Genomic DNA, 27,160 nt, shown 5'->3' with positions numbered 1-27,160 from the left:
CTCCTGCAACTGGCCAACCAAGAGGGGGCCGAGCCCCCTCCTAGGGCCAATTAGAGCAGGAATACAGGTGGCCAATCGGGTTGGCAGACTCGTGTGTGCGTGCGTGTGCGTGTGCGTGTGCGTGTGCGTGTGTGTGTGTGTGTGTGTGTGTGTGTGTGTCCCTCTCCCTCCCCTTCTCTCCCCTCTTTCCCTCTCTCCTCTCTCTCTCCTCCCACCCCCTCTCCCATCCCCCTCTTTTCCTGTTTTGCTCCTTAAAGGAGCTCTCGTTCCTCGGTCTGTGTCCGCGGCTCCCTGGGACAGGCCTGCCATTGCTCCTTTAAAAAGCAGGCCCGTGGAGGAGCCCGTCTCGGGACGAACCAATGAGAAGCCCCATTCGGCCTCCGCCCCTCCCACCCCGCCCCCCGCCGGAGGTCAAAAGCCTCGTCAGTTGTTCCTTGGCCCGTAAAGGGAGCTGGAAGGCGCTGGCTGGGGACCCGCCAGAGGGGCGAGGGGCGCAAGGGACCGGGCCTGCGGCGGGAGCCACCCCGCTCTGACGTCCCCGCGCCTCCAGGTGCCGTGGTTGCTGCGCCCGCCGCCCGCATGGCCCTGAGAGGCGTCTCCCCGCGGCTGCTGAGCCGCGGGCCGGTCCTGCGCTTGCTGCGCGGATGGGGCTCGGCCGCGGCGCTGACCGGTGAGTGCCGGGTCCGGGGTGGAGTGGGGAGGGTGGAACTGGAGACTCCAAGAGTTTTCCCGGGTGATTTCTCGTCCTGTGTTTTCAGAGAAGGGCGGGAAGACTCAGAGCCGACCGGACAAATGTAAGGACCCCTCGTCGCGCGTGCGTCTAAGGCCCTTGTCCTGCTGTCTGTCTGCCCGGTGGGCTCTGTTCCAGAGTCCGAGGGCTGCCCGGGCAGGGAGGCAGGGCCGTGGCTAGGGCCGGAGGCACTGAGTCAACAGTGAGTTTCCGGGGGAAAGGCCCCCCGTGCCAGTCCTGTTTGCAGCCCACATCCAACCTTGGGCCAGTTGGGTGGATGATTCTGGGAGAGGCGCGCGGTGGGCTGAGGGACATGTGGGCTGGGCTGAGTCGAGCCCCTGCTCCCTGTCCCAGCCTTGCGCCCTGAGTTTGACTGGAGGGACCCGCTGGTGCTGGAGGAGCAGCTGACAGCTGATGAGATCCTCATCAGGGACACTTTTCGCACCTACTGCCAGGAGCGCCTGATGCCTCGCATTCTGCTGGCCAATCGCAACGAAGGTGCCCAGGCGGGCTCGTGGGCACCCTGTCCACCATACACACCACCTCTGCCTACTCTAGCTGGGCTTCTGGGCACCTCTGTCCCTGGGGTGGGGTCTCCAGTGGGCCAGAGGTAGGCCTGACCTTGGTCGTCTGTCCATTTGCAGTTTTTCACCGGGAGATCATCTCGGAGATGGGGGAGCTTGGTGTGCTGGGCCCCACCATCAAAGGTAGGGATAAGTCTCCCCACACTCGGCAGCCCCACCTGTGTGCTGGAAAGCCCCTTACTTCCCGGAGCCTGTTTCCCAGTCTGCACAGTGAAGCTGTTGTCCCTCAGTCCCGCTGTAGGGCTGAAAATGAGTAAACCCTCCAGCGAGGGCCAGCTTAGCGCTCCCTCCTTGGGTGCCTCTATGTATCTGTCTCTTGGGCCTCAGGAGTCACTGGTCCCAGTTGGCAGGCTTTGCCCCCATTGCCCTGTCTCCTCTCCCCGCTCCCCCACCAGGGTATGGCTGTGCTGGAGCCTCATCTGTGGCTTATGGGCTCCTGGCCCGGGAACTGGAGCGGGTGGACAGTGGCTACAGGTCAGCAATGAGTGTCCAGTCCTCCCTCGTCATGCACCCCATCTACGCATATGGCAGCAAAGAGCAGCAGCAGAAGTACCTGCCCCGGCTGGGTGAGTGGCTTCCTGTGGAGCTCGGTGGAAGACAGTCCCCGTGGTCTGGAACTCAGGGATGGGGCTGTCCCCTGAGCCTACCTTCTGTTCCCGCTTCAAGGGTAGCAACAATGGCCACCTGGACCCTCTGCCAGAGTCTGGGCTTCATCCCATAAATCCTGGCCATCCCCTCCTAGGTCTCTCTTGACTTGGGCCCCTGCTCACAACCATCATCTCTCAATCCCCCTCTTGATTTGCTTTGTTTCCCCCATCCCAGCCCAAAGTTTAAAGTCTTAACTTCCTGACTGGGTCCAAGAGGCCTCATCTGTGGTCACTCTTGATGGGCAGACTCAGTTACTTGGAACTCTAAATGTACCACTGGGCCTTTGCACATCCTTTCCCCACATCCAGGACTGCTTTCTCCACACCTTCTCCTGTTTAGCTTTCATGCCCCTTCAAGAGATTTAGGTGACTCCTGTGGGTCCCCCATCATGGGATGTGACTATGGCAGGGTGAGGGGGAGACCTGTCCCTTCACCACCTGAAGTGCTGTGAAGGCAGGGCCAGATCTGCCTTAGCCTGGCTCAGTGGAGAGGGTGACCCTTTTCAGTTGAGGGTGTAAATGAGGGACACCTGTCTCATCCCTACAGCCAAAGGGGAGCTCTTGGGCTGCTTCGGGCTCACAGAACCCAACCACGGGAGTGACCCTGGCAGCATGGAGACCAGAGCCCGCCACAACCCGTCCAGCAGGAGCTACACCCTCAATGGGGCCAAGACATGGTGAGGGGCCTGGGTACCTCAGGTGGGTAGGCAGAGGCAGAGGGGTGGCAGCCAGATCCTCACTGTCTGTCCCACCCCCCAGGATCACCAACTCGCCTGTGGCCGACCTGTTTGTAGTGTGGGCTCGGTGCGAAGATAATTGCATTCGGGGCTTCCTGCTGGAGAAGGGGATGCAGGGCCTCTCGGCCCCCAAGATCGAGGGCAAGTTCTCCCTGCGGGCCTCAGCCACGGGTATGATTATCATGGACGGTGTGGAGGTACCAGAGGAGAACGTGCTGCCCAATGCCTCCGGGTTGGCGGTGAGCAGAGCCACCTTGGGAACTGGTGTTGGGTCACATGCCGATTCACCTTTCTTGGGCAGGCCCTGTGCTAGGGACCAGACAGACATGGTCCCTGTGCACGTCCCTTTCTGGTGATTATCTTGCTCATACTGGCTCTGCCCAGGACACATTGGGGCAGAATCAGCTTAATCCTTTGACGCATGCACATCTTCCTGTCTCCTATGTCAGCTCCTATATCTGAACAGCCAATCCAGATCCTGGGCTGGGTAGAACTGTGTGAAAATCAAGAATGAGTAGGCACTGAGCAAGGCCTGCCATGCATGAGCTTTGGTGCCAGGGCTGCGTGTGATTTAACTGTCCTCCCTAAATCCCCCATTTACACTGACTATGTGTCTGGGTGTCTGAGGAGGGAGTGTCCCCCTCTTCAAAGCTGGTTCTGCGCACACCCTCTCAGCTCTTTCCTGATGGAGATAAGGTCCCCTCTCAATCCTATAGGGTCCCTTCGGCTGCCTAAACAACGCCCGGTATGGCATTGCCTGGGGTGCACTTGGAGCTGCTGAGTTCTGTTTGCACACAGCCCGGCAGTACACCCTGGACAGGTGAGTGGGGGCTGACCTGAGAGCTTCAGGTTCCATCCTATACCCCACTGGTGACTCCCCAGCCCAGCCCACCAGACCTAGGCTCCCTGCTGTGTGAAATAGCCGGGGAAGGCCCGCTGAGCAGTGATGGGTTGAGTCAACAACGGCCAGCACGAGTTTGGCAGGGACTGAGGCAGCCTGGAAAGGCTACCTGGGCCAGTGGAGCCCTGGGAGAGGACTGGAGAGTGGGCCCCCTCTTTAACTTAACCTGACCTTGCCTGCCTAGGATACAGTTTGGCGTCCCACTGGCCAGGAACCAGCTGATTCAGAAGAAGCTGGCGGACATGCTCACCGAGATCACACTGGGCCTTCATGCCTGCCTGCAGCTTGGCCGCTTGAAGGACCAAGACAAGTAGGGGCCATTTGTAGTGGGAGGCAGAGTGGGACAGCTGCCACAGGACCCTGTGCTTCTCCTGGGCATGGTGGTTGCTGGCCCTGAGAAGAAAAGTCTTTCCTACCTAGTGGCCCTTGGGGTCCTGATCCCTTTTCTCTTGGCCTTGATGGGCCAGGGCCCACCCTTCTTGTCCCTCATGGGGAGCCTGGTGCCTGCTGCTTTGACTGTAACATGGGGAATCCCCCCCTGGCTGGTTTGTGTAGGGTGTAGGGGTGCATGGAGCAGGATCAGCTCTTTGTAATCAACACTTGTTACATGTCTGTGCTGCTTCCAGGGCCACTCCGGAAATGGTGTCCCTGCTGAAGAGGAATAACTGTGGGAAGGCCCTGGACATCGCCCGCCAGGCCCGAGACATGCTGGGGGGAAATGGGATTTCTGATGAGTATCATGTGATCCGGCATGCCATGAACCTGGAGGCCGTGAACACCTATGAAGGTGGGGCTGGATCCTTCAGGGAATGGGATGGTTGCAGTGGCCTCACTATCTGGGAAAGAGGGGCAGGGACAGCTGTCACCACTGGCAGCATGACATGAGGCAGCTCCCACCCTATATTCCTCATCTGAGTGGCTCACACTGGGACCTGGGATGTGAGGTGCTCTCTGACCTTCCTTTCATGTTGCTTGGAGGTGTTCCCAGGAGTGCTGATGGCTTTCTCAGGCAGCCCCAGAGTGGGGCATGATGCCCAGTGAGCTGGTGATGCAAAGGAGAATACACACAGGCCACTCCATGTTATGTTAAGAGAAAGAGAACCATTTGCACTGTGGTGTTTCCAGCTGGCAAATGGATGTGATGCAAATGGGGTCTGGAACCCATGCCTCATGGGAAAACAGATGTGGAAAAAGTGGGACAGTCCTTGGAGGTGTAGGAGCTTCCTAGGCAGAGACAGTGAAATAGCTTCTGTGTGCTACTCTGGATGGTACATTCCACAGACTAAAAGAGGGAGGGGTGGGGGAATCCTACAGGTGGGAATGACCCTTAGGGTAAGAAGAAAGGGTCTTCAGATGATTTTATGAAGGGCAGGGAAGGGTCAGGTGTGCACTTTAGAAAGTAAACAATCATTTTGCTCCATATAAGGGAGGCAGTAATCTTTGCCTTCTGACCCTGGAAGCTGAAGAGCAAATGAGAGCACTGAGGCATGTAAAGTGTTACCCAAACTCAAGTGCAGGTGGCACCCTCAGGACAGAGTAGCTCAGCTGGGCAAACCATTAAGTGATGTTTGCTTTCGCATCCCTCCTGTGGATGAGAAAGGGCCTGATGTGCGTCCAGAACCCATCAGAGCTCTCCAACTCCATGGAAGGAATCATGGCTCGGTTGAAAATCAAATGTTTAATGAACTGTGCAGGGCTGAGGGGGGTAAATTTGCCACATGTTGGGGCACCAAATCTGGGCCCATGATGGTGGCTGGACTCCCTGCCTTTGGGTCTGGCACAAGCTTTTTGTTTTGTTTTTTCTAAGATGCATTATAGAACTGTGAAAAACAATTTTCGCAGTGTGGCCAGAATGGTGGCCTCTGAGCCTTCTCTTGGTGGCTGTCACCAAGAGGTAACTCTCAGAAGCTGTCAGCATTCGCCATCTTTATGGGCTTGTTCTTCCAAAGTAGTAGCCTGGAGAGGGGAAATGAAGATTGACTTTAAAGGGAAGTGGTAAGCTGTTAAGACACCAAACTGACTTTGTATTTATCTTGTCCAGGTACTCATGACATTCACGCTTTGATCCTCGGAAGGGCAATCACAGGGATCCAGGCCTTCACAGCCGGCAAGTGAATACACTTCACCCAGGAGCCTGGATGGTACCGAATCCCTTCCCAGGGAGCGGCTGTGCTCTGCGCTTACTCAGGGAGGTGGCAGATGGAGCCAATTTTTATGTTGGGAGGTGAGAGACACTGATTTTTAAATTACAAAATTTCCCTTTTGAAGTCACTCAAATGTGCTCCTTATAAAGAAGACGGACTCTGTACCAAGTTTCTCAATCCAGTGGACCCCACTTAGCTTGGAACAGAAGCTTCTCTTGACAAGAAGCAGGGAAGAGAGTGACACAGAAGCAACCTCTGTGAGACCTAATCTGGTGTCTGACGGAGCAACCACCCTCCCTCTGAGTTTCCTGTGTACCCTCTGACCTTCCCATCTGGGGGATAAGTGCCTTATGCTGACGTTGGGGCAGAATGTGGGGGGGAGAATAATAAAGAGTCTGGGAGGGGGGCTCTGGGGGTGGAAATTGGGGACATCTGTAATACTATAAAAAAAGAGCTGCATGTCTGATCCTCAGTGTTGGGCCACATTTACTTGTAACCACTACATGAGTAGTCCTTTCAGTCACAGGGAAATGAACATGAGTGGGGGCTGGGAGGTACTCATGTGGGAATTTCTTGTGCCCCCACAGTGACCTGGCCCTTGTCTGCATCTTTGCCTCTGCCGTAATAAGTAAACCTGGTTAGGCACTGCTCAGGGCTGTGGGTGGAGGGGACTTTGTCCTTTCTCTCACCACAGAGCTGGCCACACAGGAGTGGGAAATAACAGTGGGCTGGCTTCTCAGCTCCAACACCCCATGTTTACAGGAGAGTATGGTGCCACAGCGAGATGGCAGGAGCACCCGGTTCTGTTACATTTACTTTCATCTCAGCCCCTACAACTCCCCTCAGGCAGAGCCTCCTGTATGGGTGTAGTCATACCTCTGGCTGGACGCACAGGTCTTGGAAGTCTTTGTACACGGTCTCCACAGTGTGGCACACTTGTTTGAGCTCTGTTTCCAAATGGCTGATCTTTGCCATTTTCTGGGTGAACTCTTGGAGCTTTTCCTGAATGATCTTGTTGTGGTGATTATAAAGTTGATACATCCTCTCCTCTAGCTTCTCTGTCAGATCTGAAACCTTTTAAACAATATGACATGTTTTTGAAAAAATCAAACCAGAGGCATCATAAGACGTGTGTTTTAGTGGCTCCCTAAGATTTCTGCAGTTTATCATTAAAAATTGTTAAAAAAAAAAAAAAAAAAGGCCGGCCTGTATGGCTCTGTGGTTGAGCAACTACCTATGAACCAAGAGGTCACCGGTTCAATTCCAGTCAGGGCACATGCCCTACTTGCGGGCTCAATCAATGATGTTTCTTTCTTTTTTTTTTTTTAAAAATATATTTTATTGATTTTTTACAGAGAGGAAGGGAGAGAGATAGAGAGTTAGAAACATCGATGAGAAAGAAACATCGATCAGCTGCCTCCTGTACATCTCCTACTGGGGATGTGCCCGCAACCCAGGTACATGCCCTTGACCGGAATCGAACCTGGGACCTTTCAGTCCGCAGGCCGACGCTCTATCCACTGAGCCAAACCGGTTTTGGCTGATGTTTCTCTTTCATCAATGTTTCTTTTTAAAAATTATATTTGTATTGACTTCAGAGAGGAAGAGATAGAAACATCAATGATGAGAGAGAATTATCGATCACCTGTCTCCTGCATGCCCCCTACTGGGGATCGAGCCTGCAGCGTGGGCATATGCCCTTGACTGGAATTGAACCTGGGACCCTTCAGTCCCGCAGGCTGACACTAGCCACTGAGTAAAACCAGCTAGGGCCAATGTTTCTGTTTATCCCTCTCCCTTTATCTCTAAAATCAATAAAAACATAGTTTTTTTTTTTAAAATATATTTTATTGATTTTTTACAGAGAGGAAGGGAGAGGGTAGAGAGTTAGAAACATCGATGGGAAAGAAACATCGATCAGCTGCCTCCTGCACATCTACTGGGGATGTGCCCGCAACCCAGGTACATGCCCTTGACCGGAATCGAACCTGGGACCCCTCAGTCCGCAGGCCGACGCTCTATCCACTGAGCCAAACCGGTTTCAGCACATAGTTTTTAAAAATGGTAAAAAACAACTCCAGTGAGTAGGAGTGAAAATTGCCTATATTAAGAAAAAAATTTTAAAGCAAGATCGCAAAATGATGTATACAGTATAGGGTCCACCAGGTTAAAAAGAAAGTACACAACAGAGACTAGAAGAAAATATGCAACAAAGTAGCCTCTGGGTGGTGGGATCATAGGAATGTTTTTATATTTTTTTCTGCTATGTTATGCTCTATTTAATTTGCTATGTGTACTGGTAGAGATGGGAGGGGGCAAAAAAGGTGGGGAAAAGTCAGCCTGTTGTCAAGAGATGTCCTACTCCTGAGATCCCGTGTGCATTCTGAAGAAGCATCAGGGATAATCATTAACACTGTACCTGAACATAACAGGCTTTGTTAGACATAAGCCCTGGTCATGTTGAGGGATCTCTACTCTGCCACCAAAGCCATTTGACTTCTGGAGGAAAAATGGTTGTGTTAACACAGACTATGCCTCAATCCTCTACTCCCAATAGCCATTAGTCCTGGTGTGTAATAAGGTGGCTGGGCTGTGAGTGCAGCTAGACTTCGGTCTCTCATTCTGAAAAATTATTTCTAAACCTTACTTTTCCCATCTATAAAATGGGTCCATTCTTTGCAGAGCTGTTGGAAGGGTAAAATGAGGTACCAAATGCAAATTGCCTGGCACCATGCTGGGACCATAACATACTCCGCAGTGGTTCATTCTCCTACCCTTCACCTTTTACATAAGGGCTTTCCCTGCCCCACCCACTGGGGTTTTGCAGTGTGTGTGTGGGGAAATCTTGTCACCTTGATCTTGAGGCTGTCCCTGAAGTTGGTCATGAGTGCATGGTCCTTCTGCCTGCTCTCATTGATGTTTTCGATCAGCTCCTGGGCCCTCTTCTTCAGGATCTCAATGCTAGAGTCCAGAGATGAAAAGTAGGGTCCCGACTTCCCTTCCAGCATCATCAGCTGGCGATTGGCACTGGAGGTGGCGATAGAAGGGCTAGAAGCCTGACTTTTGAAAGTATAGGAAACCGAGGTCAGCCCCAAATTCTCCCCAGAGTGACTGACATGAATTAGCTCCATGGTGGGAGAAGAAACAGTGTTGTGTATCTCCCGTGGGTGATGCTTGGTTATTTCATGCACCACTCCTGCCCCGAGCGGCAGGGATGACATCCCTATTTTATAACTAAGAAAACAGACCCGAAGGCACACACAAGGCCTGCCCAAATTTCCAGAAAGAGAAAATCTGCCTGCCCCCGAAACACATAGTAATTTTATAACATCAACTTGCTGTTCTGAAATGAGCATCAATAATTCTATTTATAAATAGTATAGATCAGGGGTCCTTAAACTACAGCCCTGCGGGCCACATGCAAATACAAATATTGTATTTGTTCTCGTTATGTTTTTTTACTTCAAAATAAGATATGTGCAGTGTGCATAGGAACTTATTCATAGTTTTTTTTAAACTATAGTCTGGCCCTCCAATGGTCTGAGGGACAGTGAACTGGCCCCCTGTTTAAAAAGTTTGAGGACCCCTGGTATAGATGCTTTCTTAGATGGATCTTCCTGTCACCAACCTGCTGTATTCCTTTCTAAATCTTTTGGGTGATGTCTGCAGCCTGCAATCCATCTGGGGTTTAGTGTACCTGCAGGACTCTGCTCCCACTAGATGAGGCAGCCAGTCAAGAATTATGTTAAAAGATTTTTTTAAATGCACAAAAAAATTTAGTTATGTTTGTACACTGTACACATAACTATAGTAATCTAATTCAATTAAATGTCATGTTAGTAAAATGGTAAAAAAGTGACGGCTGTCTAATAAAGCTAAATTGAATGAATAAAAGTGAGTCTAATTTTTAAAAAAATATTAAATCAGGTATGGGGAGACAACTATAGATTGGAACAAAGATCATAAACATCTCGAAGGATCTGGCCAATGTGGCTCAGTGGTTGACCTATGAACCAGGAGGTCAAGGTTTAATTCCTGATCAGGGCATTTGCCTGGGTTGTGGGCCCGATTCCTCGTATGGAGCGTGCAAGAGGCAGTGGATCAATGATTCTCATTGATATTTCTATCCCTCTCTACTTATTCCTTCCTCTCTGAAAGCTATAAAAATATATTTAAAATAAATAATGTTTTAAAATCTTGGAGGACTCTGTATACAGATCACTTTGTCATGGCTTGTAAGTTTTCATTCTTCTTTTAAAAATATATTTTTATTGATTTCAGAAAGGAAAGGAGAGGGAGAGACAGAAACATCAGTGATGAGAGAGAATCATTGATTAGCCACCTCCTGCACACCACCCACTGGGGATCGAGCCTGCAACCCAGGCCTGTGCCCTGACAGGGATTCAAACCTTGACCTCCTGGTTCATAGGTCAACGCTCAACCACTGAGCCACACTGGCCGGGCCACTCTTCTTTAAAAACAAAATTGGAAATTGTAGGTAATACATTATTAATGAGGTGTATGGGGGGAAAAGTTGCAATCTGGTCAGCAGTCTTATTAATGTTTTAAATTAAGATAAAGTGTTTAAGCCCTGGCCAGTGTGGCTCAGTTGGTTGGGGGTCGTCTCATGCACTGAAAGGTTTCTGGTTCCATTTCCCTGTCAGGGCTCACACCTGGTTTGCAGGCTCCATCTCTGGTAGGGGGTGTGTATAAGGCAGCCGAGAGGCAGCAGATCTATGTTTCATTCTCACATTGATGATTCTTTTTGTCTCCCTCCCCTTCTTCTCTAAAAATCATTTTAAAATCTTTTTAAAGAAAGGTGAAATGTATAAGGCAAGCTTTATTTACTTACTTATTTATTATTTCACTTTTTCTCTGCTTTATCTGCCAGCACTTTCTATCTGCCAAGCACCTTGTCACTGCTTTGGGGTCTGTCTGCTCATCTTTACCTCATAACTGAGGACACAGGCTCAACCTGGTTACTTTCTCAGGATTAACAGCTAGTCTGTGGCAGAGCTGGGTGTGGCACCCAGCTGGCCCAACCCACAGCCCATGTCCTGCTTCCTCCTGGGTCTTCAGTTTCTCTTTTATCCTTTGAGGTCCTCCCACTTCTGAGACTTGGAGGTGCCAGCCACCACAGGGATTCCTGAACATGCCAGTTCATACACAACTATAAAGTCTGCCCTGACTGGAAGCCAGTCACTGCTTACTTGGAAAAATACATCTTGATTTTTAAAAAATATATATATTTTTGATTTCAGAGAGGAAGGGGGAGGTAGAGAGAGAGAGAAACATCAATGATGAGAGAGAATAATTGATTGGCTGCCTCTTGCACGCCCCCTACTGGGGATTGAGCCCGCACCCAGGGCATGTGCCCTTGACCAGAATCGAACCCAGGACCCTTCAGTCTGCAGGCCGATGCTCTATCCATTGAGCCAAACCAGCTAGGGCAACATCTTGATTTTCTGATGCTTTCTTCATAAAACTATTTTTTTTGGCTTTTTCCTGACAGCCTGAGCTCTTCCTTTTGGCTGAGATGAGAAGTACAGTGAAATCGAGGCCCACGGATCTAACTGTGTCCTGGTCCTCGTGCATTCCTTGCCAGATTGCTTCTTGCCTCTGTGTCTTTGCGCCTGCTCTCTGACTCAACCCATGAGACCTAGCCAGACCACTGCCTCCTTTCAGAAGCTGTCCAGGACCCCTGTACCTATCACTACATTAGCTTGTCACTACTCACAGCCCTATCTCCCCAGAGAGATGGGTCCCATTTATCTTTGCATTTCTAGCATCCAGCACATAGTAAATCCTCCACTGTTTGCTGAGTGAAGGACACCTTCTGTCACACCTATTCCTCCCTCCTTTGGCTTCTCACAAAGCATGCAAGTTCAACAGCCTCCAAGACAAGACACTGTGGCCCGGCCGGCTTGGCTCAGTGGTTGAGTGTTGACCAATGAACCAGGAGATCAGGGTTCGATTCCCGGTCAGGGCACATGCCAGGGTTGCCAGCTTGATCCCCAGCCAATCAATGATTCTCATCATTGATGTTTCCATCCCTTCCTCTCTGAAACCAATAAAATAAAAATTAAAAAAAAAAAGACAAGACACTGTGTCCAATGCATTTTAAGATGGGAATGCTGATATTTCTATAGCAAACATTTACATCAGCTAGAAAGCAACAGACCAACTAAAGCAGTGGTTCTCAACCTTCCTAATGCCGCGACCCTTTAATACAGTTCCTCATGTTGTGGTGACCCCCAATTTCATTGTTACAAATTGAACATAATTAAAGCATAGTGATTAATCACAAAAAAATATGTAATTATATATGTGTTTTCCGATGTTTTAGGCGACCCCTGTGAAAGGGTCGTTCGACCCCGAAGGGGTCGCGACCCACAGGTTGAGAACCACTTAACTAAAGGCTCTGTGAGCATTCTTGTCTTGTTTGCTAAGCAATTTACAACCTCCGAGCATACAATTACTCTTGTTTGTTAAGGGGAGGTAAGGCAGAAGGACACGAGCTCAGATCTGTGACACAATGACATTTTTTTTTTTTAAATATATTTTATTGATTTTTTACAGAGAGGAAGGGAGAGAGATAGAGAGTTAGAAACATCGATGAGAGAGAAACATCGATCAGCTGCCTCCTGCACATCTCCCACTGGGGATATGCCCGCAACCCAGGTACATGCCCTTGACCGGAATCGAACCTGGGACCTTTCAGTCCGCAGGCCGACGCTCTATCCACTGAGCCAAACCGATTTCGGCCACAATGACATTTTAACATTCAGACTTTTGTAATATCTGGATGCACATCGAGAACACACAATGCTTTTAAAAGGACAGCCATGCTTTGCACAGTGGTGATGGAGCTGGGGTCATGGGTTCCAACACCTGGCTTTAACTTCGCTAAGATCTCAAACACTAACTACCCTTCTGTTCTAAACCCCGGGCTCAATCACTTCACTCTCTGTCTGATGGTCTCAGCCCCTCTTCCCTTCTATTCCGTGCCACACCCACTTGCCAAAACCCCACCCTGGCTCTCTACAACCAACCGCTGTTTCCTCTCTCTTTCTCAAAATATTTTTATTGATTTCAGAGAGGGAGGGAGTGGGAGAGAGAGAGAGAAACATCAATGATGAGAATCAGTGATATGCTGCCTCCTGCATGCCCCCTACTGGGGATTGAGCCCACAACCCAGGCACGTGCCCTGACCAGGAATCGAACTGTGACTTCCTGGTTCATAGGTTGATGCTCAACCATTGAGCCACACTGGCCCAGCCAAGCCTGGTCTCTTTTCTCACACTCAGGAACCTGAGCCACACTGAGAAAATCATGACCTAATAAACAAGGTCACTACAGAGTCCTGCTCTCCAGCCTTAGGGGGGTCCTCAGGGCGACTGGGTATCCTGTCTGTGCTCTGGTCATTCCTCCCATCAGCCATACCAAACCATCATTCTCCCATCCCTGACCCCACACTTGTCTCCCCTTCCCCTGAACAGATACAGAAACATGCAGGCCAATAACCCCCTCCACTGTTCACACCGCCCTTCTTTTTTCCAAACTCCCAGCTGGGTAGGCAGGCGAGTCATTCTGGGCTCCCAATCCCATGCCCTGTATCTCACCCTCTTGTGTATTTGTCTACTCCCTTTGGCTGGTCTTCCTTCCCACCCCCAGGGCATGTCTCCTAGCATTTTAAAAACACCATAAACACATCCTCTCCCCTCAAACATCAGGTCTTCCTCAGCCAGTCACCTCCCTCTTTACTCCCCATCACCACCAAGATTCTAAAAAGTGATGCCAACGCTTTCTGAGCACATTTTCTCACCTTCCACTCGCTTCTCAGCGCACTGCAATCAGTTCTAAAATGAAGCAGCAACTGCCTAAGTCCCCAGTGATACCTGGCAGACACCTCCCTTGACTCTTGGCAGCAGCTGGTGCTATTGACCATCCCCCCACCCCACCCCCGTAATTCCTAACACCTGGTGTCCCCAAGCTCTGTCGTTGGCCTTACTCTCTTCCCTTCACACCCTTGTACACACTCTTGCTCCAGAGACAGGCCCCACTCACATATATCTTCCCTGCTGACCTCTCCTGTCAACACCCCCAGGCCCCAGCCTTCCTCTATGCACAACCTGTCATTCCCCAAAGGCCCACTTGTAGCAGAATATGCCACAGCAGTCCCTTTTCCTGAGTCCTGCATCTTCTAGAAAGTCTTCCCTGGAGGTTATGTGCACACAGCACCTACAGTGTCACTGCCTGAACCTCAGCCTTCCCTTTGGCCTCATTCATCTTCATATCCCTATACCTCCTCCTCATGGTAGGATTAATAAAGGTGTGTCAAATAAAAAAATGACTAGTGGGGGCTTTCATTAACATCCATACTTCCATGTTTCCCTAACTTATCGTCCCCAGCCCACACTTCTCCCTGAGCTCCCAACCACGGGTGACAATGTACCAGCTACCTCCCAGCCCTCGCCATTGGGCTGTCCAGAGGCATCTCAAACTCCTCCACATTTGCATACCAACATCATCATCATTTTCCCCTCTTACCAAAGCCATCTGGTTCCCAAGCCAGAAACTTAGCAGTGAGCCTGGAGCTTGTCTTTTCTCAGTCCTTACATATCCTGTCATGAAACCCTCTCATTTCCACCTCCTTAACCTCTCTCAAATTGATCTAGAGAACCCCCACCAGCCACAGGATCAAGTCTAAATTCCATAACACAGCACCAAGGCCTTCCAGGACCCTGGGACTCTCTCTTCAGCCTGACTTCTTTTTTTTAAACTTTAAATAAATAAATAAATAAATATATATATATATATATATATATTTGATTTTTTACAGAGAGGAAGGGAGAGGGATAGAGAGTTAGAAACATCTATGAGAGAGAAACATCGATCAGCTGCCTCCTGCACACCCCCCACTGGGGATGTGCCTGCAACCAGGGTACATGCCCTTGACCAGAATCAAACCTGGGACCCTTCCATCTGAAGGCTGACACTCTATCCACCAAGCCAAACTGGTCAGGCACAGCCTGACTCTTTCTACCCTCCACTCCCAGCAATTTGGAACTTTCCACAATTTCACCAAACACATCGGCCTTTACTTGAAATGACTTTCCCTTTCTGCAACTTTAGGAGGTAACACTCAGAGCTTCTGCTAGTGCACCCACACAGCACCTTAACTTACAGATCACAACACTCCCAGTTAATTCAGAGGTTTTTTCCAGGATGCTGTGCAGGCTGGGGATAGGGGCTTGCTGAATACCCAAATGAATGAACAGAGCCTGGTGTAACATTCCTGCTGGAAACCCTTCTTGTATCCATGGTTGCCTCATTGACTCAGCAGTGTAAGAATCCTGACATTAAAATCAATAATAAGGGGGGGGGTTATAAAATCAATAATAAAGCCAGGTGCCTCTTTTTGTGTAATTGCTCACAACCTGTTTGAGCTGCTGAAGCAGTGGTTCTCAACCTTGGCTGCACATTAGAATCTTTTTAAAATCCTGATTTTTGGGCCTCATCCTCCGGAAATTCTGTTTCTTTGTTATGGGGTGGGGCCACAATATTAGTAACAAAGAAACAGAATTTCCGGAGGATGAGGCCCAGAAATCAGGATTTTAAAAAGATTCCCATGTGATTCTAATGTGCAACCAAGGTTGAGAACCACTGTGCTGAAGGTTCAAAGTCACTCCTTTCTCAGGCTCCAGTGTTGAAGCTGGAATCTGTCTTTGTGGCTCTATGCAAATGGTGAGAAATCTCTTGAATTCGGCTCATTTAAATTTCATTGTGGGACAAAAGCCTGCATCAGATGGCTGCAGAGAGCCTCTTGATTTTTTCAACTTCTCCTTTGGGGATTTACTCCTTTCCATTTCATTTTTCTTGATACTCAACAGCTGCATATTAATTAGAATGCTAATAAATCAGAGGCTTCCCTGGGCCTGCATTCACCAATTAACTTTAATAAACAAAATATGTGGTGTCCTCTCCACTGGCTTCCCCTGTTCCGGGCCTGCTTCTGTTGCCGAACCCTGGATGGAGGCCAGGGAATGGAAGTGGGCCCAACACAGCAGGCCTGGCGGTGGGGGATCAGAGTGGGGGCTGTGAACACATTGCCACACTCATCTATTATGGTCTGTGCTTCTGAGGAGTCAGTCCCTAATTCGACTGGGAGGATTAGTACAAAGTTCTGAACAGGGCCCATGCTGGCAGGGGGCCCGATACTGCAGAGGAAATGGGTCTGAGAGAAGAGACCATCTGTTCCCTCCAGGTAAAGCTGTGATTGGCGGGTATGTGAGCCAGAGCCGCCTGCTGGTGGGGTGCTCCCTCCATGGCCTATGACAGATACACAAGTAAACAAATTCACCAGCCACTTATGACCACCACAGGCGGCAGTCCCAGGAGGAGAGGTAACCTAATCAAATATTCAAGTAGGAACACAACAGAATCTCTGGCGCTTAGGCAAAGCCAGGTTTTGCTGAAGTATAGCCAGGAAGGAGTAAGGTTTGAATGGAAACTGCTGAGTCCATTCCTCATCCCCTGCTTTCCTCTCCTGAAATGTGTTCACATTTTAATCATGTTGCTGAGTGTCTGCTGCTGGATCTATTAACTGGCTCTTGCACTTGTTCTAACCCATCTGTTTTTAGGCTCAAAGCTCTGGTGGAACTCCTTGAAGTTTCACAATGATTTGCAATTATCTGTGTCTCTTCACTTAGACAGGGTCTAAAACATGTTATTTGCAGGAAGATGTAATAAAACAAACGACTTAAGTCATTTCCTTTTTTCTGGTCTCCACGTGACAACACACACCTGGAAACCATCCCACTCTGTAGCCTGCTTTACAACAGAGGAATCTGGGAGGTAGGGGAAAGTTAGCTTTAGGCCTAGAGTCCTCAGGGCCCTTTCCTGAGGCTGGCCTCCTCTCACTTTCTCTCCAGATGATGAATTCATTCACCCCACAGCTGCCACTGAAACAGTGAATCCCACAGCGCCATCTCCAGCCCCTGGTCCTCCTGAGTTGTGGGTTAGAAAGTCCAAATGTATCTGGACACATTCATGTGCATGTCTCTGGCTACCTCAAACTCAACAAGGGCAAAATGGAACCCATGCTTTTGCCTCTGCCGTGAAACCACCACCTGATGGAAACCACTCTAAGCCAGAAAGTGGGGAGCCAGTGGTGTGCTGGTAAGCATTTAGCAACTGGCTCTCTGGACGGGTGGAGGGGAGAAGAAAGCCCTGATTTGTAGTGTTTGACAATTCCCGTGGTACAAAGACTCCTACTATTGCCAATTTAGTAGGAGCCTCCCACCTGATCTCTCCACATCCACTCATGCCTCCTCCAACCCATTTCCCACAAAGCAGCCAGTGTCTTTTTATAACAAGAACCTGAGCATGTCTCTTCTCTGACCCAGCAATTCCCCTTCTAGGTATCTACTCAAGAGAAATGAAAACATATGTCCACAGCAAAACTTGTACCTGGATGTTTATAGCAGCATTACTCACAAGAACCAAAAAGTCAAAATAACCCAAATGTCCATCAACTGACAAATGAATAAATAAAATGTGGTAGATCCACAATATAGAATATTATTCAGCCATACAGAGGAATGAAGTTCTGACATATATTATAATGTGGATGAACCCCGAAGACATTGTGCTCAGTGAAAGAAGCCAGTCACAAAGGACCACATACCTGTATGATTTCATTGAAATGAAATGTCCAGCAGAAACAAATCCAGAGTCAGAAAATAGAGTAGTGTTGCCAGGGGCTAGGGAGGATGCAGGGACTGGGAGATGATGGTTAAGGGGTACAAGGTTTCTTTTCAGGGCAATGAAAATATTGTAAAGTTAACTGTGGTGATGCACAGCTCTGTGAATATACTAAACACAACTGAATTGTAAGTAGGTAAATTGTATGGTATCTGAATTCTATCTCAGTAAAGCTGTTACCAAAAGAATCCTGAGGATAAAGCCCATAGCTGACAAAATGCCCTGTGACCTGGCCCTTGCTGAACCCGCCAGCCCTTCTCTGGCAATCATAACCCCACTCTTCTCTCAACTCCTTTCACCCCACCATGCCCACTCAACACCTACTTATCCTCACCTTGTGATTCAGCGTTGCTTTTTCAAGGTTGCTGCCCCTAGTTCCCCATTCAAGGGTGTTTTTCCAGCACCCCAGTCTGTTTCGTGTCAGTCAGTATTTGTTCAATGTCTTCCCGTCAGTTGGAAGCAACAGAAGAATATGAGAGCATCTGTCTGGCTGTCGGTCACAATGCCTGACACTCTGGCCTCCTCACTGCTTTGTGAGCACACCCAGCTTATTCCTACATCAGGGACTTCGTACTCTGCCAGCATGTTTGGGCCCCCCAGAAGTCTCCTGGCTGGCTCCTTCTCATGTGACCTCCTTATAGATCTTTAACTACTCTGAACTCCCTGTCACTTTAGTTACTCCTTACTCTGCTTTGTTTCTTTCTCTTTTTTTTTGTTAATCTTCACCTGATCATATTTTTTCCATTGATTTTTAGAGAATGGGAGGGAGGAAGAGAGAGATCAATGCAAGTGAGACACATCCATCAGTTGCCTCCCACACACGCCCTGACCAAGGCCAGGGATCGAACTTGTGACACAGGTACGTGCCCTTGACTGGAATTGAACCTAGACTCCTTCATGGGTGGGCAATGCTCCAACCACTGAACCACACTGGCCAGGGCTCTTTTTTTTCCTGCTTTGTTTCACAGCACTTGCCACCAGTTGAAAACACATTCTTTTTCTTTTTTAATTGTCTATCTCTTTTTTATTATTACTACTAAAGGCTCAGTGCACAACATTCGTACATTGGAGGGTTCCCTCAGCCCGGCCTGCACCCTCTCGTAGTCTGGGACTCCTCAGGGGATGTCCGCCTGCCGCGTAAGCCCGACAGTCAGACATCCCCCAAGGGGTCCTTAGCACTGCTGTGGAGGCAGGAGAGGCTCCCACCACTGCTGCTGTGCTCACCAGCGGTGAGCCCAGCTTCTGGCTGAGCAGCACTCCCCCTGTGGGAGCACACTGACCACCAGGGGACAGCTGCCCCCTGGTGGTCAGTGTGTGTCATAGCAACCAGTCGTTCTGCCATTAGGTTGATTTGCATAGTAGCCTTTTATTATATAGGAGATTATTTTTTAATCTTCAGCTGAGGACATGCTTATTGGTTTTAGAGACAGGGGGAAGAAGAGACAGAGAGAGAAACATCAATGTAAGAGAGAAACATCAATCAATTGCCTCCTGTATACACCCTGAATGGGGATCAAACCTACAACCTAGGCATGTGCTCTGACCAGGAATCGAACCCGAAACCTTTTGGTGTACAGGATGACACTCCAACCAACTGAGCCACACTGGCCAGGACTATCTCACTTTTAGAAAGTCAGCTTAGCAATAGACTCAGAATAGCTAACATAATATTGAAGAACAAAGTCAGAGGACTGACTCAACTTAAAGATTTACCATAAAGTTATAGAGATCCAGATAGTGTGCTACTGGTCAAAGAATAGACTATAGATCAATGGAACAGAATAGAGAGACCAGAAATAGACTCACACATATATAGTAAAATGATTTTTGTAAAGAAGCAAAGAAAATTCAATGGATAAAGGAGAGTCTTCAATAAATGGTGCTGAAACAACTGGAAAGCCAGCAACATACAAAAATCTGAAGCTAAACATAGAACTTACACCTTTCACAAAAATTAACTCAAAATGGATCATAGTCCTGGCTGGGTGGCTGAGTTAGTTGGACTGTGTCCTGTACACCAAAAGGTTTCAGATCCTATCCCTGGTTGGGGTGCATATGGGAGGCAACCGATTGATGTTTCTCTCCCCCTTCCTCTCTCTTTAAAAACCAATTTTAAAAAATATCCTCAGATGAAGATAGAAATATTTTTTAATGGATCATAGATCTAAATGTAAAAACAAAACTGTAAGACTCCTAGGAGACAGAAGAAAATCTAGGTGGCCTTGGGTTTGATGATAATTTCTTAGATTTAAAAAAGTAATTATACTTCATTAAAATTAATCATTTCTGTTCTGTAAAAGATACTTTTAAGAGAATGAAAATACAAGACATAGAATGGAAGAAAATCTTTGTAAAACATATATCTGATAAAAGACAGAGAGGGAGAGAGAAAGATCTATTAAAATTCAACAGTAAGAGAACACCACTAAAAATGGGCAAAAGCCCTGGCCGAGTAGCTTAGTTAGAACATCCCTCCCGATATACCAAGGTTGTGGGTTCGATATACAGTCAGTGCACATACAAGAATCAACCAAAAAATGCATAAATAAGTGAAATGACAAATTGAAGTTTTTCTCTCCCATTCTCTCTCGTTCTCAAATCAATCAATAACATTAAAAACTGGCAAAAGACACTCCACCAAAAAAGATACATAGATGGCAAAAAAAGCATATGAAAGATGTTTAACTTCATACCACGTCAGGAAACTGCAAATCAAAACAATGAGATCCCACTACACACCTATCTGAATGGTGAAAATCCAAAACACTGACACCACCAAGTGCAAGGATGTGGTGCAATAGGGACTCTCATACATTGATGATGGGAATATAAAATGGTACAGCCACTTTGATAGTTTGGCAGTTTTTTTTTATAAAACAAGCATCCTCTTACCACTTGATCTATCAATTGTGCCTCTTGGTATTTATCCAAAGGAGTTGAAAACTTAGGTCCACATGAATGTTTATAGCAGCTAAATTCATAAGTGCCAAAAGTTGGTAGCAACCAAAATATCCTTCAAATGGTGAATAGATAAATAAACTGTGGTACATCTACACAGTGGAATACTATTCAGTGCTAAAAAGAAATGAGCTATCAGGAAATGAGCCCTGCCCTAGCTGGTTTGGCTTGGTGGATAGAGCGTTGGCCTGGGGACTGAAGGGTCCGAGGTTCGATTCCGGATGCGGGTCAAGGGCACATGTTGTGAGCTTGATCCCCAGTAGGAGGCGGCCGATCAATGATTCTCTCTCATCATTGATGTTTCTATCTCTCTCTCCCTCTCCCTTCCTCTCTGAAATCAATAAAAATATATATTAAACAAAAACGAGCCCTGCCCTAGCCAGTTTGGCTTCGTGGATAAAGCGTCGGCTTGAGGACTGAAGGGTCCCAGGTTTGACTCTGGTCAAGGGCACAGCATGTACCTAGGTTGCTGGCTCAATCCCTGGCCCTGGTCGGGGCGTGTGCAGGAGGCAACCAACCAATGTGTCTCTCTCACATTAATGTTTCTCTCTCTCTCTCTCTCTAAAAAAAAAAAGATTAAAAAATATATAAATGGAAAAATATCCTTGGGTGAGGATTAACAAAAAAATGAGCCTGGCTCATTGGAGTGTGCCCTGTACACCAAAAAATGTCCTGGCCAGTGTGGCTCAGTTAGTTGGGTGTTGTCCTGTGCACCAAAAACGTTACTGGTTCCATTCCTGATCAGGGCACAAACCAGGGCTCGATCCCTTCAAGAGGCAACCAATCGATATTTCTTTCTCTCTCCCTTCCTCTCTCTCTCAAAATCAATAAAAATATTAAATAAATTTTTAAAAAATGAGCCCAGCCTGGCCGATTTGGCTCAGTTGGTTGAGTGTCCCCCTGTGCACAAAAGAGTCACCAGTTTGATTACTGGTTAAGGCACATGCCCAGGTTGCCAGATCAGTCCCTAGTCGGGGCAAGAGAGGGAGGCAACTGATTGATGTTTCTCTCTCACTCTAGAAAAATCAATAAAAACATTTAAAAAAAGGAAAAAAATGAGCCCTGGTCAGGTAGATCAGTTGGTTAGAGCATTGTCTGATATGCCAAGGTTGCACGTTCAATCCCTGGTCAGGGCACATACAAGAAGCAACGAACAAATGCATAAATAAGTGAAATGACAAATCAAAGTTTTTTGTTTCTCTCTCTTTCTCTCTTCTAAAATCAATTAAATATTTTTTCTTTCTTTTAAAAAAAAATATATATTTTTAAATATATTTTATTGATTTTTTACAGAGAGGAAGGGAGAAAGAGAGTTAGAAACATCAATCAGCTGCCTCCTGCACATCTCCTACTGGGGATGTGCCCGCAACTCAGATACATGCCCTTGACCGGAATCGAACCTGGGACCTTTCAGTCTGCAGGCTGACGCTCTATCCACTGAGCCAAACCGGTTTCGGCTAAAAAATATATTTTTAATTGACTTCACAGAGAAAGGAAGAAGAGAGATATAGAAACATCAGTGATGAGAGAGTATCATGGATGGGTTGCCTCCTGCACATCCCATACCGGGGAGTGAGCCTGCAACCCAGGCATGTGCCCTGACCAGGAATTGAACTGTGATCTCCTGGTTCATAGGTCGATACTCAACCATTGAGCCATGCAGGCCGGACTAAAATTTGTTTTCTTTAAAAGAAATGAAAATACATGGACGAATGTTAAGCACATACATATTACTAAGTGAAAGTTAGCTCCAAGAGAGCAGGGATTCTGATTTGTTCTGATTTGTATAACCCTGTTCTGGTCTGGCCAAAGGCAACCCTCAATAAATATTTGAGCCCTAGCTGGTTTGGCTCAGTGGATAGAGTGTTGGCCTGTGGACTGAAGGGTCCCGGGTTCGATTCTGGTCAAGGGCACATGTGTGGGTTGTGGGCTTGACCCCCAGTAGGGGGCGTGCAGGAGGCAGCTGATCGATGATTCTATCATCATTGATGTTTATCTTTTTCTCCCTCTCCTTTCCCCTCTGAAATCAATAAAAATATATTTAAAAAATAAACAAAAATAAATGTGCAAGATGCCCTGGCCAGTGTTCTCAGTGGTTAGAGCATTGGCCAATGCACTGAAGGGTCCATTCCTGGTCAAGGGCACATAACATACCTTGGTTGCAGGTTTGATCCCTGTCCCGATTGGGGTGAGTGTGGGAGGCAACCAACCAATGTCTCTCTCTCATATCAAAATTTCTCTCTCTTTCTCATTCTATCCACCGCCCCCCTCCATCCCTCTCTTCAACCTTTTCTAAAAACCAATGGAGCCAAAGCCGGTTTGGCTCAGCGGATAGAGCGTCGGCCTGCGGACTGAAAGGTCCCAGGTTCGATTCCGGTCAAGGGCATGTACCTGGGTTGCAGGCACTTCCCCAGTGGGGGATGTGCAGGAGGCAGCTGATCGATGTTTCTCTCTCATCGATATTTCTCTCTATCTCTCTCCCTTCCTCTCTGTAAAAAATCAATAAAAAAATATTTAAAAAAATATATATTAAAAAAAAAAAAAACCAATGGAAAAAATATCCTTGGGGGAGGATTTTTTAAAAATTAAATAAATAATGTGCAAGATAAAACTTTTTTTTTGCCATCACTGACACTGCTCTTTCTTTTACTCCAACATCTAATCCATTAGCATTTTCTTTCAGTTCTTTTTTAAAAATATATTTTTATTGATTTCAGAGAGAAAGGGAGAGGGATACAAACATCAATGATGAGAATCATTGACTGGCTGTCTCCTACACGCCCCCTACTGGGGATGGAGCCCACAACCCACATGTGCCCTTGACCGGAATCGAACCCGGGACCCTTCAGTCCACAGGCCGAGGCTCTATCCACTGAGCAGAACCAGCTGGGGCCAGTTCTAACTTCTTAAAAATATCCAGAATCTGACCACCTTCATCACCTCGGTAGATTCAAGTCAGAGTCATCTTGCCCCTAGATTCTAGGACCTAGATTATTCCAAATACCTCCTCACGGGTCTCGCAGCTTCCACTCTCGCCCTAACAGTCTGTTCGCTACCCGGAGCCGGGGGACGGTTAATACTTCAGTCCAGAGGACGGCAAACTTCCATAAAGGTCCAGACAATAGTCTTCTTAGCTCCCTGTCCTTCGAGTCCCAGATGCAACAGCTCAGCGCTGCGGAAGCGTCCGCAGACACGCATGGCTGTGTTCCAGCACAACCTTAACAGCCCCACCTGGTAGAGTCATTCCCTCCCTCCTCGGTCCCAAATCTTCTCCTGGGCAATCACACCCAGGCCCCGTGACTTGCCCGAGTCCGTCTCCCCCTCACACGGCCCAGCGCAGCCCTCCTTCCCGGCCCCACCGCCCTCCCGTCACCTCCTCCAGGAAGCCCTCCCGTCACCTCCTCCAGGAAGCCCACCCGTCACCTCCTCCAGGAAGCCCTACCCGTCACCTCCTCCAGGAAGCCCTCCCGTCACCTCCTCCAGGAAGCCCTCCCGTCACCTCCTCCAGGAAGCCCGTCACCTCCTCCAGGAAGCCCTCCCGTCACCTCCTCCAGGAAGCCCACCCGTCACCTCCTCCAGGAAGCCCTCCCGTCACCTCCTCCAGGAAGCCCTCCCGTCACCTCCTCCAGGAAGCCCACCCGTCACCTCCTCGAGGAAGCCCTCCCGTCACCTCCTCCAGGAAGCCCTCCCGTCACCTCCTCCAGGAAGCCCTCCCGTCACCTCCTCCAGGAAGCCCTCCCGTCACCTCCTCCAGGAAGCCCTCCCGTCACCTCCTCCAGGAAGCCCTCCCGTCACCTCCTCCAGGAAGCCCTCCCGTCATCTCCTCCAGGAAGCCCACCCGTCACCTCCTCGAGGAAGCCCTCCCGTCACCTCCTCCAGGAAGCCCTCCCGTCACCTCCTCCAGGAAGCCCTCCCGTCACCTCCTCCAGGAAGCCCTCCCGTCACCTCCTCCAGGAAGCCCTCCCGTCACCTCCTCCAGGAAGCCCTCCCTGACCCTCTCCTCATCCAAACGAGCCACCTGTCATTTTCTCCCTGTTTTCCCATGACTACCACGTATCCCGAGTTTACAGTCTGTCTCCCCCTCTAGAGAGCGTCAGCTCACCGCCGTGTCCCCAGCACTTAGCACTGCGCCAGGCCCATGGGAGACGCTCCATGAGCGCGCGGGTCAGAGGCGCCCAGAGCCCGCACGGTGGGGTCCGGGGAAAGACAGGGGTGAAGCGGGCCCCGGGGCTGCTTGGACCCGTGGGGCTGCTTGGACCCGTGGGGCTGCTTGGACCCGTGGGGCTGCTTGGACCCGTGGGGCTGCTTGGACCCGTGGGCCGGGGCCTCCTCACCTCGCCGGCCCCCAGCCAGCTTCCTTCTCGTGGCTCTCCTCGGCCTGCGGCTCCGCGCTCTCCCCCAGCGGCGGCGGCTCCTGGTCCTTACGTTCCGCGTGGGGCATGTCCACCTGCGGGCACAGTCAGCGCTTGAGAGGCCGGAGGCGGGAAGGCGACGAGTGGCCAGACCCTCCTCCCGCCCCTGTGGCCGACATAGGGGGGACCCGCAGGAGAGACGGCTGAGCCGGGGCAGGCCCGGTGAGGCGGGGAGTGAGGGGGGAAAACGGTGCTCTGGGGTGCGGGGCTCCTAACTGGTATTTGCGTTGAGCCGAGTCCTTCGAGGAGGGAGAAGAGGGAGGAGAAAACAAGGAAGAGACGGGTGCGGCACATGGGCGTCTGAGCCCGTCTCTAAACTGCTTCCGCCACGCGCCATGCGTGGAAGTCTGTCCTTCAGGCCCCGCTGTCAGAGCGTCAGTCACACTGTTCGTCTGTCAGTCAGGCCCCGGTCAGTGAGTCAGGAAATCCGGGCCGGCGGGGCGAGGGTGACCCCCCATGTTCCGCGCGGAAGCCCGAGATCGCCGTCTCCAGCCCATCCTCCCGCCGCCCGCGAGCGGAAAACAAGCGTCGCGTACTCCCTGTCGTTCCATCTTGTCTTTTCCCGCCTTCTCGCACGCGCCCTCTGCGCACGCGCCGGGCCGCGGACCTGCTGGGGCGCGCGCTCCCGGCCTCTATTCTATCTGGCGATGTGCGCGCGCAGCGGGGCGGGGTCGACCGTTAATGACCGTTGGGCTGTCTTGGGGCTGCGCGCGCAGCGGGCTCTGCTGAAAGCTTGTGAGGTGGTGGTCTCTGCGCGCGCATGCGCGCTTTGGAGGTTCTGGATCCAACGTGGGTCAAGGGATAGTTTCAATAAAATTTTTTTAAAATTATATTATATCGATCTGAGAGAGAGAGAGAGAGAGAGAGAGAGAGAGAGAGAGAGAGAGAGAGAGAGAGAAAGAAAGAAACATCCATGGGTTGCCTCTGGAACCTGCACCCTGGGTATGTGCCCTGACCCGGAATGGAGCCCTTGGTAAACGGGAGGACGCTCCAACCAACCGAGCCACACGGGCCAGGGCTGCTCAATAACGAATTCTGACCTTTGCTGTTCCCTGATTTTGACTTGTCGCCTCTAATAAAAATGTTCATTCAGTTACCACCTTGAATCAGTGACCTGTGCGCTCCAGAACCAGAAGCTCCTTGAAAGCAGGGTGGGCCTGGCCCTTACAGAGTGGGACCCATATCTGTACATATATAAGCCTAAGCGACCATTAGGGCTGGTCGACAAGAATGACCAGAACGACCAGTCTCCATGATGCGCACTGACCACCAGGGGGCAGACGCTCAACGCAGGAGCTGCCCCGGTGGTTAGTGCGCTCCACAGCGGGAGCGCTGCTCGGCCAGCCGCCGGTCTCAGGGCTGGCGCAGCTGCGGGAGCCTCTCTCGCCTCCATAGCAACTAAAGGCAGCGGCAGGGGGTGGGGTGGTGTCAGGCGCAGTGGGGCCAGGATGAGGGGAGCGACCTCCTCCCAGGCCGCTGCGGCACCACCGCTACATCCCCCGGAATTGGGGGGCCAGGGGTCCCGGATGGCAAGAGGGCACAGGCCAGGCTGAGGGAACCCACGCGTGCACGAATCCGTCATTTAATAGTAATAACAATAACGCCTTAGTAGTAACAATATTATTGTTGGCACTGAGGAGCCACAGACTGGGAGAAAATATTTGCAATATATGTCTAAGAACTTGTACTGGCATCTACAAAGAACTCTTTCAATAATAAGCCCAGAGGAAAGGGGGCAGATCTGGACAGCTGTGCGCACAGCCCCGAGGGGAGCAAGCTCAGTGTGAACAGCCACATGCCTGTTGGGGAGGAAGCCGGGTTGGGGGGCTGTGGTTGAGCAGAGGGAGGAGCTGGGGGGCGAGGTGAAGGGTTGGGATTTTGTGCCAACTGACTGGGAAGGAGGTGCAGCCTCCCTGGGACACCTGTCACAGCGTCCACGTGGAGGCAGGGGGAATTCCTCCATATTGCTCAGCCCTCCCACGGGAGGCTGTCCCGAGCCACACACTGAGCACACACCTTTTTTTTTAAATATATTTTTATTGCCAAAACCGGTTTGGCTCAGTGGATAGAGCGTCGGCCTGCAGACTGAAAGGTCCCAGGTTCGATTCCGGTCAAGGGCATGTGCCTGGGTTGCGGGCACATCCCCAGTAGGAGATGTGCAGGAGGCAGCTGATCGATGTTTCTCTCTCATCGATGTTTCTAACTCTCTATCTCTCTCCCTTCCTCTCTGTAAAAAATCAATAAAATATATTTAAAAAAAAATAAAATGCAAATCTGACTT

The 27,160-nt window shown here is 49.6% G+C and overlaps 2 protein-coding genes across 2 annotated transcripts; one reads left to right on the top strand and one right to left on the bottom strand.

The window, feature by feature from the left end:
* Nucleotides 1-420: 420 nt before the first annotated feature.
* Nucleotides 421-6,209, top strand: GCDH (glutaryl-CoA dehydrogenase). The gene is made up of 11 exons (XM_036302492.1): nucleotides 421-670; nucleotides 759-794; nucleotides 1,085-1,228; nucleotides 1,375-1,437; nucleotides 1,710-1,880; nucleotides 2,509-2,638; nucleotides 2,721-2,937; nucleotides 3,415-3,518; nucleotides 3,784-3,909; nucleotides 4,226-4,386; nucleotides 5,641-6,209. Exons 1-11 carry the CDS (start codon nucleotides 580-582, stop codon nucleotides 5,712-5,714), a joined length of 1,317 nt encoding a protein of 438 aa, XP_036158385.1. The 5' UTR covers nucleotides 421-579; the 3' UTR covers nucleotides 5,715-6,209.
* A 404-nt stretch (nucleotides 6,210-6,613) lies between these two features.
* Nucleotides 6,614-25,703, bottom strand: SYCE2 (synaptonemal complex central element protein 2). Its single transcript, XM_036302442.1, has 4 exons — nucleotides 25,416-25,703; nucleotides 24,802-24,914; nucleotides 8,596-8,770; nucleotides 6,614-6,817 (listed from the first exon to the last, which is right to left on the bottom strand). Exons 1-4 carry the CDS (start codon nucleotides 25,428-25,430, stop codon nucleotides 6,614-6,616), a joined length of 507 nt encoding a protein of 168 aa, XP_036158335.1. The 5' UTR covers nucleotides 25,431-25,703.
* Between the last annotated feature and the right edge of the window lie 1,457 nt (nucleotides 25,704-27,160).

The sequence above is a fragment of the Myotis myotis genome, unplaced genomic scaffold (assembly GCF_014108235.1).
Source record: "Myotis myotis isolate mMyoMyo1 unplaced genomic scaffold, mMyoMyo1.p scaffold_m19_p_32, whole genome shotgun sequence".
Taxonomy (NCBI): Eukaryota; Metazoa; Chordata; class Mammalia; order Chiroptera; family Vespertilionidae; genus Myotis; species Myotis myotis.
Note: the sequence above shows the minus strand (reverse complement) of the source record. Positions and strands in the feature narration are given on the sequence as shown.

Coding starts and splice junctions, on each gene's coding strand:
- SYCE2 (XM_036302442.1), bottom strand. Junction 8,771..24,801: donor GCTGGCTGGGGGCCGGCGAG/GTGAGGAGGCCC, acceptor CGCCACCTCCAG/TGCCAATCGCCAGCTGATGA. Junction 6,818..8,595: donor GGGACAGCCTCAAGATCAAG/GTGACAAGATTT, acceptor ATTGTTTAAAAG/GTTTCAGATCTGACAGAGAA.
- GCDH (XM_036302492.1), top strand. CDS start 580: ATGGCCCTGAGAGGCGTCTCCCCGCGGCTGCTGAGCCGCGGGCCGGTC. Junction 1,881..2,508: donor GAAGTACCTGCCCCGGCTGG/GTGAGTGGCTTC, acceptor TCATCCCTACAG/CCAAAGGGGAGCTCTTGGGC. Junction 2,639..2,720: donor CTCAATGGGGCCAAGACATG/GTGAGGGGCCTG, acceptor CCCACCCCCCAG/GATCACCAACTCGCCTGTGG.